The sequence below is a fragment of the Salmo trutta genome, chromosome 4 (assembly GCF_901001165.1).
Source record: "Salmo trutta chromosome 4, fSalTru1.1, whole genome shotgun sequence".
Classification (NCBI taxonomy): Eukaryota; Metazoa; Chordata; class Actinopteri; order Salmoniformes; family Salmonidae; genus Salmo; species Salmo trutta.
The window spans coordinates 71405970-71428083 of NC_042960.1; the positions used below are offsets into that span (position 1 = coordinate 71405970).

The 22114-nt window shown below is 47.3% G+C and overlaps 1 protein-coding gene across 1 annotated transcript in view; it reads left to right on the forward strand.

Moving 5' to 3' along the window:
- The window catches only part of megf11 (multiple EGF-like-domains 11), a gene marked incomplete in the record, with an annotated part of 249854 nt that overhangs the window by 181052 nt on the left and 46688 nt on the right, over window positions 1-22114 (forward strand). The window contains 3 exon segments of the mRNA XM_029752072.1: window positions 3462-3582; window positions 6891-7054; window positions 8184-8286. Coding sequence (XP_029607932.1) covers window positions 3462-3582; window positions 6891-7054; window positions 8184-8286 — 388 coding nt within the window.

Genomic DNA, 22114 nt, shown 5'->3' on the forward strand with positions numbered 1-22114 from the left:
TCTCTTCCTCCCCATCACCACACCCTCTCTCCTCTCAGCCCTTAGATAACAATGGGAACAGAGTAGAAGTGCCATTGTTAGCAGTATTAAAGCCATCATTTTGAGAACAGAACAAAGGCTACTGTGAACTGATTGATAAAAATGCCATTCCCAGACCGAAGCTTTCATGTAGGGCGCGGAGGGAAGGGAGAGAGGAGGAGGAGGAGGGAGGAGGAGGAGAGGGGGAGGAAGGGGAGAGGAGGAGAGGAGGAGAGGAGGAGAGGAGAAGGAAGGGGAGAGGGAGAGGAGGGGGAGGAAGGGGAGAGGAGAGGGGAGGAGAGGAGGAGAGGAGAAGGAAGGGGAGAGGAGGAGAGGAGGAGGAAGGAGGAGAGGAGGAGAGGAGGTGAGGAGGGAGGAGGAGAGGAGGAGAGGAGAGGGGGAGGAAGGGGAGAGGAGGAGGAGGAGAGGAGGAGAGGAGAAGGAAGGGGAGAGGAGGAGAGGAGGAGGGAGGAGGAGAGGAGGGAGGAGGAGAGTAGGAGAGGAGAAGGAAGGGGAGAGGAGGAGAGGAGGAGGGAGGAGAGGAGGAGAGGAGGAGGAAGGGGAGAGGAGAGGAGGAGGAAGGGGAGAGGAGGAGAGGAGGAGGAAGGGGAGAGGAGGAGAGGAGGAGGGAGGAGGAGAGGAGGAGAGGAGGAGGGAGGGGAGAGGAGGGAGGAGGAGCGGAGGAGAGGAGGAGGAAGGGGAGAGGAGGAGGGAGGAGGAGAGGAGGAGAGGAGGAGGAAGGGGAGAGGAGAGGAGGAGGAGAGGAGGACGAAGATGAGAGACCCTTTAAGATGCCCCATGTTCTGCCCCTGGCGTCCAGTGTCCTTTCCACTCCTCCGTTTAAACTCTGTCAAGATGAGCGGACACACACAGTGCTGAGCTGACAGCCGGGTAGCATGCAGAGCAGAGAGCAGAGCGTCCCGGTGAGGAGAGGCACAGAGGAGGCTCAGGGGCGAGTAGGAGCGAGGAGGAGCGAGGAGGGAGTCCCCAGACACACAGGACTCTTCTGTGGCGCTAATTAGTACTCTAAATCATACTGTCAGCTGTCACTCAGGACAGAGAAGAGAGAGGAGAGAGAGAGAGATGGAGGGGAGGGGACCGACAGACACAGGGCTATGATCATCAGGGCTGAGAGGGAGAGAGAGAGAGGGAGAGAGAGAGAGCGAGAGAGAGAGAGAGAGAGAGACAGAGAGAGAGCGAGACGGAGAGAGATGGAGAGAGAGAGAGAGAGAGAGAGAGAGAGAGACAGAGAGAGAGAGAGAGAAGGGGATCTTTATAGGTGCTGCTGTGCTCAGCCATTTTAAAGCAGAGGAATTATAATGACGCTGGCCTGGTGTGACTACAGAGGAGGGGACCGGGTGGAGGGATGGAGGGATGGAGGGATGGAGGAGTGGAGGGATGGAGGGATGGAGGGATGGAGGGAAGGAGGAGTGGAGGGAGGGATGAGGGATGGGGGAAGAAGGGATGGAGGGAAGGAGGGATGGAGGGAAGGAGGGGAAGGAGGGAAGGAGGAGTGGAGGGAGGGATGAGGGATGGAGGAGTGGAGGGATGGAGGGATGGAGGGATGGAGGGATGGAGGAGTGGAGGGATGGGGGGATGGAGGGGTGGAGGGGTGGAGGGAGGGAGGGATGGAGGGATGGAGGGGTGGAGGAGTGGAGGGAAGGAGGGGTGGAGGGAGGGATGAGGAATGGAGGGAAGGAGGGATGAAGGAGTGGAGGGATGGAGGAGTGGAGGGATGGAGGAGTGTTTTCCACCAGCGCCACCTGTTGGCTATACAACCGGTCACAGACACATTTTCAGTCGGCTACTTTTTCCCATTTAAATAAACCAGGCTATTTTTCAATTCCATCTCCCGCTAGAATGAACAATAGGCATCTTCTAGCGATCTATTGATTGGTCAGGCGCCTGTCAGTCACAAAGTGAACGATGACAAGGAAACTCAGCCGTCCCGCCTCTCGGTACCTGGGTGTTTTTGTGTTCGCCGTTGTCGTTGCAGCGGGAGAGAGCATGACGCTCCTCCGTCGTCTCTCTGAGTTCATTTGCACGTCCGTTATAATGTGGTAACGACGAGTTCAAATCCACTTAGTCTATTGTTTTCTGACAGATTATTTTATATCCTGTGTTTCAATATGCAGCCACAAAATGCTGCTGGTTAGGTTTACTGTGCTTTGATGGACGAAACAGCTTGACTAGTTTAGAAATGGTGTCAAAACTGACTGAATAAAGCCCATCTCATATCCCATTCATAAATTATACAACGTAGTTAGTTATACAGTAATGTTCATGGTATAGCAAGTGAACTAAAGATTCTGGTTTTGTATTTTTCCATATGAAGTCCATGAGGACTTGCCAGACAAGGACGTTAAAAGAGAGTGACTCGTCGGTAGCCAACCCGAATCGCATCGGTAAGAGAGCCCGTTTATTTGGCTCGCTAATTTGCATACGGGCTAGGGCTTTTCGACGACTTTATGCGCAGATAAATGATGAAAACATTCAATGAAAGACGGTGAATCCTCCTCTCTGCAGGAACAATAAGGTCAGCTAGTGGAGAGATAGCCTCTCTCTTGTCCAAAATATAATAAAAAACAAAAAAAACAGATTGAATTGTTTTTAAAAAGCTAATGATACTGATATGGTATTATTAAAGATATTGATCTACTGTGCATTCAGAAAGTATTCAGACCTCTGTGAATGGCGAAACATTAATTGCTGAGTGTACTCTGTTTGTCCCGCTTCGCATGCCGTTCTCCGCTCTCCTCTGAAGTGCAGTGTGTGCTCTCTGACATCGCGTTTGCATAGGGAGCCACACGACACATTTTCTGGCCTGTTCACACAAAAGGATCGAACTCCCCTGTCGGTGAACCTCGCAGCTCCACTGAAACGGCGTATGAAATGGCAGACGAGTGATTACAGTAGACACATGTCACTGTGATGTTCTTAGATGATGCTCTGTGTCTTCCATGGCTTTACGGTCCTAGTTGCTCCTCAAGTTGTTAACTAACTCCTCTTCCTCTCTCCTCTTCTCTTTTCCTCTCCTCCTCTCCCCTCCTCCTCCTCCTCTCTCCTCCTCCTCCTCTCCCCTCCTCCTCCTCCTCCTCCTCCTCTCCCCTCCTCCTCTCCCCTCCTCCTCCTCCTCCTCTCCCCTCCTCCTTCTCCTCCTCCCCCTCCTCCTCCTCTACTCTCCTCCTCCTCCTCTACTCTCCTCCTCTTCCTCTACTCTCCTCCTCCTCCTCTCCCCTCCTCCTCCTCTCTCCTCCTCCTCCTCTCCCCTCCTCCTCCTCCCCCTCCTCTCCCCCCTCCTCCTACTCCTCTCTCCTTCTCTCCCCTCCTCCTCCCCCTCCTCTTCCTCCACCTCCTCCTCTCCCTTCCCCTCCGCTCCCCTCCTCCTCCTCTCCCCTCCCCCTCCTCCTCTCCCCTCCTCCTCCTTTTCCTCCTCTCTCCAGGGTGATGACTGCTCTTCTCTGTGTCCTTCGGGGCTGTACGGTCCTAGTTGCTCCTTTACCTGCTCCTGTCATAACCACGCTCCCTGCTCCCCCATCGATGGATCCTGTAGCTGCAGAGAAGGTTCAGTACACCCCAGGGGCCAGAGTTCATACAACAGACTGACTCACCCAGGGGCCAGAGTTCATACAACATACTGACTCACCCAGGGGACAGACTGAGTCAGTCAATCAGTGAATCAGTCAGTCAATCAGTCAGTCAATCAGTCAGTCAATCAGTGAATCAATCAGTCAGTCAATCAGTCAGTCAATCAGTCAGCCAGTCAGTCAGTGAATCAGTCAGTCAATCAGTGAATCAGTCAGTCAATCAGTGAATCAGTCAGTCAATCAGTCAGTCAGTGAATCAGTCAGTCAGACAATCAGTCAGTCAATCAGTAAGTCAGTCAGTCAGTCAGCCAGTCAGTGAATCAGTCAGTCAGTCACTCAGTCAATCAGTCAATCAGTCAATCAGTCAGTGAATCAGTCAGTCAGTCAGTGAATCAGTCAGTCAGTCAGTGAATCAGTCAGTCAGTCAATCAGTGAATCAGTCAGTCAATCAGTCAGTCAGTGAATCAGTCAGTCAATCAATCAGTCAGTCAGTGAATCAGTCAGTCAATCAGTCAATCAATCAGTGAATCAGTCAGTCAGTGAATCAGTCAGTCAATCAGTCAGTCATTCAGTGAATCAGTCAGTCAGTGAATCAGTCAGTCAATCAGTCAGTCAATCAGTCAGTCATTCAGTGAATCAGTCAGTCAGTGAATCAGTCAGTCAGTCAATCAGTCAGACAATCAGTCAGTCAGCCAGTCAGTGAATCAGTCAGTGAGTCAATCAGTGAATCAGTCAGTGAATCAGTCAGTCAGTCAGTGATCAGTCAGTCAATCAGTGAATCAGTCAGTCAGTCAGTCAGTGAATCAGTCAATCAGTCAGTGAATCAGTCAGTCAGTCAGTGAATCAGTCAGTCAATCAGTAATTCAGTCAATCAGTCAGTCAGTGAATCAGTCAATCAGTCAGTCAATCAGTCAGCCAGTCAATCAGTCAGTCAATCAGTGAATCAGTCAGTCAATCAGTGAATCAGTCAGTCAATCAGTCAGTCAGTGAATTAGTCAGTCCATCAGTAAGACAATCAGTCAGTCAATCAGTGAATCAGTCAGTGAATCAGTCAGTCAGTGAATCAGTCAGTCAATCAGTCAGTCAATCAGTGAATCAGTCAGTCAGACAATCAGTCAGTGAATCAGTCAGTCAGTGAATCAGTCAGTCAGTCAGACAATCAGTCAGTCAATCAGTCAGTCAGCCAGTCAGTGAATCAGTCAGTCAGTCAATCAGTGAATCAGTCAGTCAATCAGTCAGTCAATCAGTGAATCAGTCAGTCAATTAGTCAGTCAATCAGTCAATCAGTCATTGATCAGTCAGTCAGTCAATCAATCAGTGAATCAGTCAGTCAATCAGTCAGTCAATCAATCAGTCAGTCAGTGAATCAGTCAGTCAATCAGTCAGTCAGTCAGTCAGTGAGTCATTGATCAGTCAGTCAATCAGTCAGTCAGTCAGTCAGTGAATCACTGACTGACTGACTGACTGACTGACTGACTGACTGACTGACTGACTGACTGACTGACTGACTGACTGACTGACTGATTGAAACCTTTTAGGCCTAGGCATCCCGCTAGCGGGACAACTTCCGGTGAAACTGGAGGACGCGCAATTCAAATAAATAATCATAAAAATTATGGATATTAAAAATGTAGGTAGTTATAACTGTCTTATATCGGTTTAAATTCTTGTTAATTTAACTGCACTGTCCGATTTACAGTAGCTATTACAGCGAAAACATGCCATGCGATTGTTTGAGGATAGCGCCCCACATCAAAATATTTTTCCACCGGCAAAGGTTACATAAATTCACAAATCGCGATTAAATATTCACTAACTCTTTGCAAATATTCCTCTGATTTGTCATCCAAAGGTTCCCAGGTATAACATGTAGTGTCGTTTTGTTAGATAAAATCCTTCTTTAATTAAATCCCAAAAGGTCTGTTTAGTTTGTCCCATCGATTTGAGTAATCCACTCGTTCAACATGCAGAGAAAGGAATCCAAAAATCAACCCCAAAACTTTGTTTCAACAAGTCAAAATACGTTTCTGTTTACTCCTCAGATACCCTAAAATGTAATCAAACTATAATATTTCTTACGTAAAGAAGTATGTTCAATAGGAAACCAATTTTAGCAGGTGCGTCCTGTCTTCATGGCGCGCTCAAACACAAATTTCCAAGACTGTGTCCCTGTACTAAAACGTATATTTCTTATTCGTTTTTGAAGTTACAAGCCTGAAACCTTGAACATAGACTGCTGACACCCTGTGGAAGCCATATGATTTGCATCCAGCGAGCTAATTCTCAATATGACCTTATACTTGCCATTCTAAGAGGATGGTCTCTCAACAAAAAAAATTCTGGTTGGTTTTTCTTTGTATTTTCTCCTTCCATATCTATTGTGTTATATTCTCCTACATTATTTTAACATTTCAACAAACTTCAAAGTGTTTTCTTTCCAATGGTACCAATTATATGCATATCCTGGCATCAGGGCCTGAGCAACAGGCAGTTTACTTTGGGAATGTCATTCAGGCGGAAATTGAGAAAAAGGGTCCTAGCCCTAAGAAGTTTTGATTGACTGACTGACTGATTGACTGACTGACTGATTGACTGACTGACTGACTGACTGACTAACTGACTGATTGACTGACTGACTGATTGATTGACTGACTGATTAACTGACTGACTGACTGACTGACTGACTGACTGACTGACTGACTGACTGATTGATTGACTGACTGATTGACTGACTGACTGACTGACTGATTGATTGACTGACTGATTGACTGACTGACGGATTGACTGACTTTCTGACTGACTGTCTGATTGATTGACTGACTGACTGACTGATTGACTGACTGACTGACTGACTGACTGATTGACTGACTGACTGACTGATTAACTGACTGACTGACTGACTGACTGATTGACTGACTGACTGATTGACTGACTGACTGATTAAGTGATTGACTGACTGATTGACTGACTGACTGACTGACTGACTGATTGACTGACTGACTGACTGACTGATTAACTGACTGACTGACTGGCTGACTGATTGACTGACTGACTGGCTGACTGATTAACTGACTGATTAACTGACTGACTGTCTGACTGATTGACTGACTGACTAACTGACTGACTGACTGACTGACTGATTGACTGACTGACTGATTGACTGACTGACTGGCTGACTGATTAACTGACTGACTGACTGATTGATTGACTGACTGACTGTCTGATTGATTGACTGACTGACTGACTGATTGACTGACTGATTGATTCATGTATCAACCCATGCAGGTTGGCAGGGAGTGGACTGCTCTACTCTGTGCTCCAGTGGTAGCTGGGGTCTGGGCTGTAATCAGAGCTGTCTATGTGCCAACGGCGCAGCCTGTGACCCCATGGATGGTGTCTGTACCTGCTCCCCAGGCTGGCGAGGGGAGCACTGCCTCCTACCCTGTCCTGTAAGTACCGACCCCTGACCCTGACCCTAACCCTAACCCTAATCCCCAGGCTGGCGAGGGGAGCACTGCCTCCTACCCTGTCCTGTAAGTACCGACCCCTGACCCTAATCCTGATCCTAATCCTGACCCTAATCCTGACCCTAATCCTGACCCTAATCCTGACCCTAATCCTGACCCTAATCCTGACCCTAATTCTGATCCTAATTCTGACCCTAATCCTGACCCTAATCCTGATCCTAATCCTGATCCTAATCCTGACCCTAATCCTGACCCTAACCCTGACCCTAATCCTGACCCTAATCCTGACCCTAACCCTGATCCTAACACTGCCTTCTACCCTGTACTGTGAGTGTCTCTGTCACAATGGAACTATGCTGAACAAAAATATAAACACAACTTGCAACAATTTCAACGATTTTACTGAGTTACAGATTCATGTAAGGAAATCAGTCAATTGGGCTGGCGTGGTTACACGCGGTCTGCGGTTGCGAGGCCGGTTGGACGTACTGACAAATTCTCTAAAACGACGTTGGACGCGGCTTATGGTAGAGAAATGAACCTAAAATTCTCTGGCAACAGCTCTGGTGGACATTCCTGTAGTCAGCATGCCAATTGCGCTCCTCCCTCAAAACTTGAGACATCTGTGGCGTTGTGTTGTGTGACAAAAACTGCACATTGTAGAGTGGCCTTTTATTGTCCCCAGCACAAGGTGCACCTGTGTAATGATCATGCTGTTTAATCAGCTTCTTGATATGACACACCTGTCAGGTGGATGGATTATCTTGGCAAAGGATAAAATGCTCACTAACAGGGATGGAAACAAATTTGAGCAAAAAACATTTGAGAAAAACATTTTTTTGTTATTTTTATTTCAGCTCATGGAACCAACATTTTACATTTTGAGTTTATATTTTTGTTCTGTGTAGTTGGTTGAAGGCAGTTTGGACAAAGCCTATTACATTGTAATGCTTCTTCTGTCACTACATTTTAAAAGCCACTGGCCACTGTATTATCTGAAATATGTTTATGTTGATATGTGTAACAATATTGATGTTGCTGTTGTTTATATTGATGTTGTTGTTGTTTGTATTGATGTTGTTGTTGTTTATATTGATGTTGTTGTTGTCAGGATGGAATGTACGGTCTGGAGTGTCGTGGGCGTTGTGACTGTAGTCACGGCGATGGCTGTGACCACGTCACTGGCTTCTGTCGCTGCCTCGCTGGATGGACAGGTGAGTACTACGGTAGGATACAGAGAGACAGGTCAGTACTATGGTAGGATACAGAGAGACAGGTCAGTTCTATGGTAGGATACAGAGAGACAGGTCAGTTCTATGGTAGGATACAGAGGGACAGGTCAGTTCTATGGTAGGATACAGAGAGACAGGTCAGTACTATGGTAGGATACAGAGAGACAGGTCAGTACTATGGTAGGATACAGAGAGACAGGTCAGTACTATGGTAGGATACAGAGAGACAGGTCAGTACTACGGTAGGATACAGAGAGACAGGTCAGTACTATGGTAGGATACAGAGACAGGTCAGTACTATGGTAGGATACAGAGAGACAGGTCAGTACTATGGTAGGATACAGAGAGACAGGTCAGTACTATGGTAGGATACAGAGAGACAGGTCAGTACTATGATAGGATACAGAGAGACAGGTCAGTACTATGGTAGGATACAGAGACAGGTCAGTACTATGGTAGGATACAGAGAGACAGGTCAGTACTATGGTAGGATACAGAGACAGGTCAGTACTATGGTAGGATACAGAGACAGGTCAGTACTATAGTAGGATACAGAGAGACAGGTCAGTACTATGGTAGGATACAGAGACAGGTCAGTGCTATGGTAGGATACAGAGACAGGTCAGTACTATGGTAGGATACAGAGACAGGTCAGTACTATGGTAGGATACAGAGAGACAGGTCAGTACTATGGTAGGATACAGAGAGACAGGTCAGTACTATGGTAGGATACAGAGAGACAGGTCAGTACTATGGTAGCATACAGAGAGACAGGTCAGTACTATGGTAGGATACAGAGAGACAGGTCAGTACTATGGTAGGAGACAGAGAGACAGGTCAGTAATATGGTAGGATACAGAGAGACAGGTCAGTACTATGGTAGGACACAGAGACAGGTCAGTACTATGGTAGGATACAGAGAGACAGGTCAGTACTATGGTAGGATACAGAGACAGGTGAGTACTATGGTAGGATACAGAGAGACAGGTCAGTACTATGGTAGGATACAGAGAGACAGGTCAGTACTATGGTAGGATACAGAGACAGGTGAGTACTATGGTAGGATACAGAGGGACAGGTCAGTACTATGGTAGGATACAGAGAGACAGGTCAGTACTATGGTAGGATACAGAGAGACAGGTCAGTACTATGGTAGGATACAGAGAGACAGGTCAGTACTATGGTAGGATACAGAGGCAGGTCAGTACTATGGTAGGATACAGAGAGACAGGTCAGTACTATGGTAGGATACAGAGAGACAGGTCTCTCTCTCTCCTTGTTGTCTCTGTCCCTCTCTCTCTCCTAGTTGTGTCTCTGCTGTCTCTCTCTCTCCTTGTGTCTCTGTCCCTCTCTCTCTCTCCTTGTGACTCTGTCCCCCTCTCTCTCCTTGTGTCTCTGTCCCTCTCTCTCTCTCCTAGTTGTGTCTCTGTCTCTCTCTCTCCTTGTGTCTCTGTCCCTCTCTCTCTCTCCTTGTTGTCTCTGCTGTCTCTCTCTCTCTCCTAGTTGTGTCTCTGTCTCTCTCTCTCCTAGTTGTGTCTCTGTCCCTCTCTCTCTCTCCTTGTTGTCTCTGCTGTCTCTCTCTCTCTCCTAGTTGTGTCTCTGTCTCTCTCTCTCCTAGTTGTGTCTCTGTCCCTCTCTCTCCTAGTTGTTGTCTCTGCTGTCTTTCTCTTCTTGTTGTGTCTCTGCTGTCCCCCTTTCTCTCCTTGTGTCTCTGTCCCTCTCTCTCCTCTCTCATGCGGCAGCGTATGCGGTCTGGGTGTATCTAAAGTGACAGGCGTAATAGTGTATCCATCTCTGTCTGGGCAGGGAAAGAACATGGGCGCAATAGATTATGGTCATTGTAGTTAAATACCACATTTTTTTTGTTTTGAACTAGGTTGAGTATTTGCTTAATGAAAACTACAACTCCCTTCAGCCCAGCATCCCATATAGTTCTTGTCATGATTTCTCTAGTGAATTATTTGATTTCTCTCTAGAGAAACTGTGTTGGACTCACAATTATATAAAAAAATAATAATAATATGAAATATTATTTAAAATAATATTTATAAAATATTATTTTTTTATTAATTTTATAAATAAAATAAAAATAAATGTAAGTAATTGAACCGTGGTTGGTCAAATAGTTGTTTAATATTCGAAACCCTCCCGAAATTTCTGTTAATCGCTCAGAACTACTAGAGATTGTCACGTCCTGACCAGTATAAGGGGTTATTTGTCATTGTAGTTTGGTCAGGGCGTGGTGTTTGTTTTGTGTTGTCGGGGTCTTGGGGTTTTGTTCTATGTTTTGGATTTCTATGGTGTTTCTATGTTGTGTATTTCTTTGTTTTGGCCTGGTATGGCTCTCAATCAGGAACAGCTGTACATCGTTGTTGCTGATTGGGAGTCATACTTAGGTAGCCCTGTTTTCCACCTGTCCCTTTGTGGGAAGTTGTTTTTGCATAGCTGTGTGTGTGTGTAGCCTGCAAGACTGTTCGTTCGATCGTTTTCTTGTTTTGTTTTGTTTTGTTAAGTGTTCAGTAAAAGTTAAGATGAGCAGTCAACCCGCGGCGCCTTGGTCCCTGACGTACGACACTTGTTACAGAAACTGTCTTGGGAGTCTGGGCGTTTCGGAAAGTATTCAGACCCCTTGAGGTTTTTCCACATTTTGTTACGTTACAGCCTTATTCTAAAATGGATTACATAAATACACATTCTCAGTAATCTACAGACAATACGCCATAATGACAAAGCGAAAACAAGTTATTTTGACATTTTTGCAAATGTATTAAAAAAGAAAACAAAACGACCTTATTTATTACATCAGTATTCAGACCCTTTGCTATGAGACTCGAAATTGAGCTCAGGTGCATCCTGTTTCCATTGATCATCCTTGAGATGTTTCTACAACTTGATTGGAGTCCACCTGTGCTAAATTCAATTGATTGGACATGATTTGGAAAGGAACACACCTGTCTATATAAGGTCCCACAGTTGAAAGTGCATGTCAGAGTAAAAACCAAGCCATGAGGTCGAAGGAATTGTCCGTAGAGCTCCAAGACTGGATTGTGTCGAGGCACTGATCTTGGGAAGGGTACCAAAATATTTCTGCAGCATTTAAGGTCCCCAAGAACACAGTGGCCTCCATCATTCTTAAATGGAAGAAGTTTACACAGTATGTAATATGATTAGTATACAGTATGTAGTATGATTAGTATACAGTATGTAGTATGATTAGTACACAGTATGTAGTATGATTAGTACACAGTATGTAGTATGATTAGTACACAGTATGTAGTATGATTAGTACACAGTAATTAGTTTAAGTAGGTAGTAGCCAGGCCTGTGTGTGTGTGTGTGTGTGTGTGTGTGTGTGTGCGTGAGTGTGTGTGTGTCTGTGTGTGTATGTGTGTGTGTGTGTGTGTGTGTGTGTGTGTGTGTGTGTGTGTCTAAGTAATGTTCTGGTAATTAAAAGGTGTTGTTTGTTTGTGCTTTGAGTCTGCGTGATATAAATGCTTAGAGATGGGAGGAATCGTGATCTAATTTAACTCACTAGAAACCTGGGTTGTAATCATGTTTAAATTACACACACACACACACACACACACACACACACACACACACACACACACACACACACACACACACACACACACACACACACACACACACACACACACACACAGAGAGACACACACACACACACACACACGTCTGTAATGATGTTTAAATCACACACACACACACACACACACAGACACACACACACGCTACGACACACACACACACACACACACGTCTGTAATGATGTTTAAATTGCCTCTGGCTGTAGGTGATACGCGACCATTTAAATGATTCACTTGATGAATTATAGAGCGACGAATGGTTAAATCACAACTCAACATGCCTCTCCAATATAATATTACCTCCGCTGTCATACATTAGCAAACTCTGTAACTTCTCAGTGTGTCGTTGAAACTAGACCAGACGTTCTACCCTATTCATCTCCCTCAGGACCAAGACCTAGAAGTCTGTCAGCTTTAACAGTCTACTACCCTATTCATCTCCCTCAGGACCTAGACCTAGAAGTATCTCCGTTTTAACAGCCTACTACCCTATTCATCTCCCTCAGGACCAAGACCTAGAAGTCTGTCAGAATTAAAAGCCTACTACCCTATTCATCTCCCTCAGGACCAAAACCTAGAAGTCTGTCAGTTTTAACAGTCTACTACCATATTCATCTCCCTCAGGACCAAGACCTAGAAGTCTGTCAGAATTAATAGCCTACTACCCTATTCATCTCCCTCAGGACCAAGACCTAGAAGTCTGTCAGTTTTAACAGTCTACTACCCTATTCATTTCCCTCGGGACCAAAACCTAGAAGTCTGTCAGTTTTAAGTCTACTACCCTATTCATTTCCCTCAGGACCAAAACCTAGAAGTCTGTCAGTTTTAACAGTCTACTACCCTATTCATCTCCCTCAGGACCAATACCTAGAAGTATCTCAGTTTTAACAGTCTACTACCCTATTCATCTCCCTCAGGACCAATACCTAGAAGTCTGTCAGACTTAGCAATCTACTACCCTATTCATCTCCCTCAGGACCTAGACCTAGAAGTATCTCCGTTTTAACAGCCTACTACCCTATTCATCTCCCTCAGGACCAAGACCTAGAAGTCTGTCAGAATTAAAAGCCTACTACCCTATTCATCTCCCTCAGGACCAAGACCTAGAAGTATCTCAGTTTTAACAGTCTACTACCCTATTCATCTCCCTCAGGACCAATACCTAGAAGTCTGTCAGACTTAGCAATCTACTACCCTATTCATCTCCCTCAGGACCAAGACCTAGAAGTCTGTCAGTTTTAACAGTCTACTACCCTATTCATCTCCCTCAGGACCAAGACCTAGAAATCTGTCAGTTTTAACAGTCTACTACCCTATTCATCTCCCTCAGGACAAAGACCTAGAAGTCTGTCAGTTTTAACAGTCTACTACCCTATTCATCTCCCTCAGGACCAAAACCTAGAAGTCTGTCAGTTTTAACAGTCTACTACCCTATTCATCTCCCTCAGGACCAAAACCTAGAAGTCTGTCAGAATTAATAGTCTACTACCCTATTCATCTCCCTCAGGACCAAGACCTAGAAGTATCTCCTTTTTAACAGTCTACTACCCTATTCATCTCCCTCAGGACCAAAACCTAGAAGTATCTCCGTTTTAACAGCCTACTACCCTATTCATCTCCCTCAGGACCAAAACCTAGAAGTATCTCCGTTTTAACAGCCTACTACCCTATTCATCTCCCTCAGGACCAAAACCTAGAAGTCTGTCAGAATTAACAGTTTACTACCCTATTCATCTCCCTCAGGACCAAGACCTAGAAGTATCTCCATTTTAATAGTCTACTACCCTATTCATCTCCCTCAGGACCAAAACCTAGAAGTCTGTCAGTTTTAACAGTCTACTACCCTATTCATCTCCCTCAGGACCAAAACCTAGAAGTCTGTCAGTTTTAACAGTCTACTACCCTATTCATCTCCCTCAGGACCAAAACCTAGAAGTCTGTCAGAATTAACAGTTTACTACCCTATTCATCTCCCTCAGGACCAAAACCTAGAAGTCTGTCAGTTTTAACAGTCTACTACCCTATTCATCTCCCTCAGGACCAAGACCTAGAAGTCTGTCAGAATTAACAATCTACTACCCTATTCATTTCCCTCAGGACCAAAACCTAGAAGTATCTCCGTTTTAACAGCCTACTACCCTATTCATCTCCCTCAGGACCAAAACCTAGAAGTCTGTCAGAATTAACAGTTTACTACCCTATTCATCTCCCTCATGACCAAAACCTAGAAGTCTATCAGTTTTAACAGTCTACTACCCTATTCATCTCCCTCAGGACCAAAACCTAGAAGTCTGTCAGTTTTAACAGTCTACTACCCTATTCATCTCCCTCAGGACCAAAACCTAGAAGTCTGTCAGTTTTAACAGTCTACTACCCTATTCATCTCCCTCAGGACCAAAACCTAGAAGTCTGTCAGTTTTAACAATCTACTACCCTATTCATCTCCCTCAGGACCAAAACCTAGAAGTATCTCCGTTTTAACAGCCTACTACCCTATTCATCTCCCTCAGGACCAAAACCTAGAAGTCTGTCAGAATTAACAATCTACTACCCTATTCATCTCCCTCAGGACCAAAACCTAGAAGTCTGTCAGTTTTAACAGTCTACTACCCTATTCATCTCCCTCAGGACCAAAACCTAGAAGTCTGTCAGAATTAACAATCTACTACCCTATTCATCTCCCTCAGGACCAAAACCTAGAAGTATCTCCATTTTAACAGTCTACTACTCTGACAGAGCTCTAGAGTTCCTCTGTGGAGATCGGAGAACCTTCCAGAAGAACAACCATCTCTACAGCACTCCACCAATCAGGCCTTTCTGGTAGAGTGGCCAGACGGAAGCCACTCCTCAGTAAAAGGTACATAAAAAGCCCGCTTGGAGTTTGCCAAAATGCCCCCAATGACTCTCAGACCATGAGAAACTAGATTCTCTGGTCTGATGAAACCAAGATTGAACGCTTTGGCCTGATTGCCAAGCATCACATCTGGAGGAAACCTGGCACCATCCCTACGGTGAAGCATGGTGGTGGCAGCATCATGCTGTAGGGATGTTTTTCAGCGGTAGGGACCGGGAGACTAGTCAGGATCGAGGCAATGATGAACGGAGCAAAGTACAGAGAGATCTTTGATGAAAACCTGCTCCAGAGCACTCAGGACTTCAGACAGGGGCGAAGGTTCACCTTCCAACAGGACAACGACCCTAAGCACACAGCCAAGACAACGAAAGAGTGACTTTGGGATAAGTCTCTTAATGTCCTTGAGTGGCCCAGCCAGAGCCTGGACTTGAACCCGATCGAACATCTCTGGAGAGACCTGAAAATAGCTGTACAGCGACGCTCCTCATCCAACCTGACAGAGCTTGAGAGGATCTGCAGAGAAGAATGAGAGAAACTCCCCAAATACAGGTGTGCCAAGCTTATAGTGTCATACCCAAGACAATTTGAGGCTGTAATCGCTGTCAAAAGTGCTTCAACAAAGTACTGAGTAAAGGGACTGAATACATATGTAAATGTGATATTTCAGTTGTACATTTTTCATAAATGTGAAAGAATTTCTAAAAACCTGTTTTTGCTTTGTCATTACGGGGTGTTGTGATGTCATTATGGGGTATTGTGATGTAATTATGGGGTATTGTGATGTCATTACGGGGTATTGTGATGTCATTACGGGGTATTGTGATGTCATTATGGGGTATTGTGATGTCATTACGGGGTATTGTGATGTCATTATGGGGTATTGTGATGTCATTACGGGGTATTGTGATGTAATTATGGGGTATTGTGTGTAGATTTATTAGGAAATTGTTAGTTTTCTTATATCAATTTTAGAATAAGGCTGTAACGTAACAAAATGTGGAGTTTTGTCAAAGGGCCTGAATACCAAAATGCACTGTATATAGTGAATATATTGTCTATGGGGTATTGAAAATGATGCAGACAATTACATTGATAGAAGCCACAATCTATCTGCAATATTACCTTATTTTTTTAACACTAGTTAGCAAATTTCTTCAAACTGCACGCAGAAACATACAAATGTTATCCGAGAGTTCACCTGATTCTGGGGAAGTAGAATAATGGCCACATTGTATCTCTTCAGGGTTTTAACAAAATTAATCAAGTAAAACACAAAATAATGAACACATTTCAGACCTTTACAGTTAGCACACTCAATAAGTTAGGGTTAATGAAGGACAAAGGTCACTACAACAACAGTAAACAAGCCTAAACGGTTAGAATACTGGATCTGTAGTGTAGAAGCCTAAACGGTTAGAATACTGGATCTGTAGTGTAGAAGCCTAAACGGTTAGAATACTGGATCTGCAGTGTAGAAGCCTAAACGGTTAGAATACTGGATCTGGAGTGTAGAAGCCTAAACGGTTAGAATACTGGATCTGTAGTGTAGAAGCCTAAACGGTTAGAATACTGGATCTGTAGTTTAGAAGCCTAAACGGTTAGAATACTGGATCTGTAGTGTAGAAGCCTAAACGGTTAGAATACTGGATCTGCAGTGTAGAAGCCTAAACGGTTAGAATACTGGATCTGTAGTGTAGAAGCCTAAACGGTTAGAATACTGGATCTGCAGTTTAGAAGCCTAAACGGTTAGAATACTGGATCTGCAGTGTAGAAGCCTAAACGGTTAGAATACTGGATCTGTAGTGTAGAAGCCTAAACGGTTAGAATACTGGATCTGTAGTGTAGAAGCCTAAACGGTTAGAATACTGGATCTGTAGTGTAGAAGCCTAAACGGTTAGAATACTGGATCTGCAGTTTAGAAGCCTAAACGGTTAGAATACTGGATCTGCAGTGTAGAAGCCTAAACGGTTAGAATACTGGATCTGTAGTGTAGAAGCCTAAACGGTTAGAATACTGGATCTGTAGTGTAGAAGCCTAAACGGTTAGAATACTGGATCTGTAGTGTAGAAGCCTAAACGGTTAGAATACTGGATCCGTAGTGTAGAAGCCTAAACGGTTAGAATACTGGATCCGTAGTGTAGAAGCCTAAACGGTTAGAATACTGGATCCGTAGTGTAGAAGCCTAAACGGTTAGAATACTGGATCTGTAGTGTAGAAGCCTAAACGGTTAGAATACTGGATCTGTAGTGTAGAAGCCTAAACGGTTAGAATACTGGATCTGTAGTGTAGAAGCCTAAACGGTTAGAATACTGAATACTAGGTGGGACTCAGGATAACAGTGGACTCAGGGAGATAGGTAGGACTCAGGATAACAGTGGACCATGTCTCAGTACAGGGAGATAGGTTGGACTTAGGATAGCAGTAGACTCAGGGAGATCGGTAGGACTCAGGATAACAGTGGACTCAGGGAGATAGGTTGAAGTCAGGATAGCGGTGGATCATGTCTCAGTAGAGGGAGATAGGTAGGACTCAGGATAACAGTGGACTCAGGGAGATAGGTTGAAGTCAGGATAGCGGTGGATCATGTCTCAGTAGAGGGAGATAGGTAGGACTCAGGATAACAGTGGACTCAGGGAGATAGGTTGAAGTCAGGATAGCGGTGGATCATGTCTCAGTAGAGGGAGATAGGTAGGACTCAGGATAACAGTGGACTCAGGGAGATAGGTTGAAGTCAGGATAGCGGTGGATCATGTCTCAGTACAGGGAGATAGTAAGTGGAGACGGAGGAGAGGAATGGATTGAGTATAAAGGTCATAGCTGCCGGGTCTCAGTGGTCCTCTCTGTTCTGCTCTACTCCACCTCCTGAGCTCAGGGTCTATAGACTGTTATTATATGTTCTGAGGAGCCCATACCAATAGGGAAGGAAGGAGGGAGGGAGGGAGGGAGGATGATGGGGAGGGAGGGAGGATGAGGGGGGGGAGGGAGGATGATGGGGAGGGAGGGAGGGAGGATGAGGGGGAGGGAGGGAGGATGAGGGGGAGGGAGGGAGGATGATGGGGAGGGAGGGAGGGAGGATGATGGGGAGGGGAGGGAGGATGAGGGGGAGGGAGGGTGGGAGGATGAGGGGGAGGGAGGGAGGATGAGGGGGAGGGAGGGAGGATGAGGGGGAGGGAGGGAGGATGATGGGGGGGGAGGGAGGATGATGGGGAGGGAGGGAGGGAGGATGAGGGGGAGGGAGGGAGGGAGGATGATGGGGGGGAGGGAGGATGATGGGGAGGGAGGGAGGATGAGGGGGAGGGAGGATGATGGGGAGGGAGGGAGGATGAGGGGGAGGGAGGGAGGATGATGGGGGAGGGAGGGTGGGAGGATGATGGGGAGGGAGGGAGGATGAGGGGGAGGGAGGGAGGATGAGGGGGAGGGAGGGAGGGAGGATGATGGGGAGGGAGGGAGGATGAGGGGGAGGGAGGGAGGATGAGGGGGAGGGAGGGAGGATGATGGGGAGGGAGGGAGGATGAGGGGGAGGGAGGGAGGGAGGATGAGGGGGAGGGAGGGAAGGATAAAGGGGAGGGGAGGAAAGAGAGAGTGAGGGAGGCAGGGAGGAGAGAAGGAAGGATGATGGGAGGGAGGCAGGGATCTCACATTCTGAACACTGTACAGGTTTGGAGACTCTAGGCCATCTGTCTGGGTTAATTGAGTCACCAGGGTGCAGCAGGGCTAGAGGGCTGAGGGAGGGCTGAGAGCTCCCCAACCCAGACGGGCTTAGCAGAGTGCAGGCCTGGTGGCTGAGAGGACCTGCATATGGAGAGACACACTGAGGACAGGGACAGGAGGGTACAGGATAGGACTATGAGGCTGGCTGGGTGGAGATGGAGAGACATACAGGACAAGAGGAGGGGACCTCACTGGGGAGAGAGAGACATACGGGACAAGAGGAGGGGACCTCACTGGGGAGAGAGACACACAGGACAAGAGGAGGGGACCTCACTGGGGAGAGAGACACACAGGACAAGAGGAGGGGACCTCACTGGGGACAGAGACATACAGGACAAGAGGAGGGGACCTCACTGAGGAGAGAGACACACAGGACAAGAGGAGGGACCTCACTGGGGACAGAGACATACAGGACAAGAGGAGGGGACCTCACTGGGGACAGAGACATACAGGACAAGAGGAGGGGACCTCACTGGGGACAGAGACATACAGGACAAGAGGAGGGGACCTCACTGGGGACAGAGACATACAGGACAAGAGGAGGGGACCTCACTGGGGAGAGAGAGACATACAGGACAAGAGGAGGGGACCTCACTGGGGAGAGAGAGACATACAGGACAAGAGGAGGGGACCTCACTAGGGACAGAGACACACAGGACAAGAAGAGGGGACCTCACTGGGGACAGAGAGACATAGGACAAGAGGAGGGGACTTCACTGGGGACAGAGACACACAGGACCAGGCTATAGCTGCAACACCAGGCTACACCAGGTTACAGCAGGCTACACCAGGCTACAGCAGGCTACACCAGGTTACACCAGGCTACACCAGGCTATACCAGGCTACAGCAGCTACACCAGGCTACACCAGGCTACACCAGGCTATACCAGGCTACACCAGGCTACACCAGGCTACAGCAGGCTACACCAGGCTACAGCAGAGACACCAGGCTACACCAGGCTACACCAGGCTACAGCTGCAACACCAGGCTACACCAGGCTACACCAGGCTACACCAGGCTACAGCAGGCTACACCAGGCTACAGCTGCAACACCAGGCTACACCAGGCTATACCAGGCTACACCAGGCTACACTAGGCTATACCAGGCTACACCAGGTTACACCAGGCTACACCAGGCTACACCAGGCTATACCAGGCTACACCAGGCTACACCAGGCTACACCAGGCTACACCAGGCTATACCAGGCTACACCAGGCTACACCAGGCTACACCAGGCTATACCAGGCTACACCAGGCTACAGCAGCTACACCAGGCTACACCAGGCTACACCAGGTTACACCAGGCTACACCAGGCTATACCAGGCTACACCAGGCTACAGCAGCTACACCAGGTTACACCAGGCTACACCAGGCTACACCAGGTTACACCAGGCTACACCAGGCTACACCAGGCTACAGCAGCTACACCAGGCTACACCAGGCTACAGCAGCTACACCAGGCTACACCAGGCTACAGCTGCTATACCAGGCTACACCAGGCTACACCAGGCTACACCAGCAACACCAGGCTACACCAGGCTACAGCTGCTATACCAGGCTACACCAGGCTACACCAGGCTACACCAGGCTACACCAGGCTACACTGCTTATGGTGTTATCACATTATAACCTCGCCATTGGAAGGGTGTAACCTTGTGATAAAATAGCACAGCTGGAATATGAAAATAAATCATTCCTTTTTAGATGAATTTGCATGTGTGTGTGTGTGTGTGTGTGTGTGTGTGTGTGTGTGTGTGTGTGTGTGACACTGGCTTCCTCTCTTTCCTCTCCCCTCCTCTCCTCCTCCTCCTCTCCTCCCTCCTCTCCTCCCTTGCCAGCCTGTCGAAGGGTCTGTGTTTGTCACGATGAGGCTCAAAGAGGCATGTTCTCGCTGAATTTATTGGCTGACAATAAAGAGAGCGAGCCACTCCATGCCTGTGACCCAAAAGACATTCTATTCCCTTCATAGTCCCTAGGGGCCCTGGTCAGACACTCTATTCCCTTCATAGTCCCTAGGGGCCCTGGTCAAAAGACACTCTATTCCCTTCATAGTCCCCAGGGGCCCTGGTCAGACACTCTATTCCCTTCATAGTCCCTAGGGGTCCTGGTCAGACACCCTATTCCCTTCATAGTCCCTAGGGGCCCTGGTCAGACATTCTATTCCTTTCATAGTCCCTAGGGGCCCTGGTCAGACACTCTATTCCCTTCATAGTCACTATCGGCCCTGGTCAGAAACTCTATTCCATTTATAGTCCCTAGGGGCCCTGGTCAGACATTCTATTCCCTTCATAGTCCCTTGGGGCCCTGGTCAGACACTCTATTCTCTTCATAGTCCCTAGGGGCCCTGGTCAGACACTCTATTCTCTTCATAATCCCTAGGGGCCCTGGTCAAAAGACACTCTATTCCCTTCATAGTCCCTAGGGGCCCTGGTCAGACACTCTGTTCCCTTCATAGTCCCTAGGGGCCCTGGTCAGACACTCTATTCCCTTCATAATCCCTAGGGGCCCTGGTCAAAAGACACTCTATTCCCTTCATAGTCCCTAGGGGCCCTGGTCAGACACCCTATTCCCTTCATAGTCCCTAGGGGCCCTGGTCAGACACTCTATTCCCTTCATAGTCCCTAGGGACCCTGGTCAGACACCCTATTCCCTTTATAGTCCCTAGGGGCCCTGGTCAGACACTCTATTCCCTTCATAGTCCCTAGCGGCCCTGGTCAGACACTCTATTCCCTTCATAGTCCCTAGGGGCCCTGGTCAGACACTCTATTCCCTTCATAGTCCCTAGGGGCCCTGGTCAGACACTCTATTCCCTTCATAGTCCCTAGGGGCCCTGGTCAGACACTCTATTCCCTTCATAGTCCCTAGGGGCCCTGGTCAGACACTCTATTCCCTTCATAGTCCCTAGGGGCCCTGGTCAGACACTCTATTCCCTTCATAGTCCCTAGGGGCCCTGGTCAGACACTCTATTCCCTTCATAGTCCCTAGGGGCCCTGGTCAGACACTCTATTCCCTTCATAGTCCCTAGGGGCCCTGGTCAAAAGACATTCTATTCCCTTCATAGTCCCTTGGGGCCCTGGTCAGACACTCTATTCCCTTCATAGTCCCTAGGGGCCCTGGTCAGACACTTTTCCCTTCATAGTCCCTAGGGGCCCTGGTCAGACACTCTATTCCCTTCATAGTCCCTAGGGGCCCTGGTCAGACACTCTATTCCCTTCATAGTCCCTAGGGGCCCTGGTCAGACACTCTATTCCCTTCATAGTCCCTAGGGGCCCTGGTCAGACACTCTATTCCCTTCATAGTCCCTAGGGGCCCTGGTCAGACACTCTATTCCCTTCATAGTCCCTAGGGGCCCTGGTCAAAAGACATTCTATTCCCTTCATAGTCCCTTGGGGCCCTGGTCAGACACTCTATTCCCTTCATAGTCCCTAGGGGCCCTGGTCAGACACTTTTCCCTTCATAGTCCCTTGGGGCCCTGGTCAGACACTCTATTCCCTTCATAGTCCATAGGGGCCCTGGTCAGACACTCTATTCCCTTCATAGTCCCTAGCGGCCCTGGTCAGACACTCTATTCCCTTCATAGTCCCTAGGGGCCCTGGTCAGACACTCTATTCCCTTCATAGTCCCTAGCGGCCCTGGT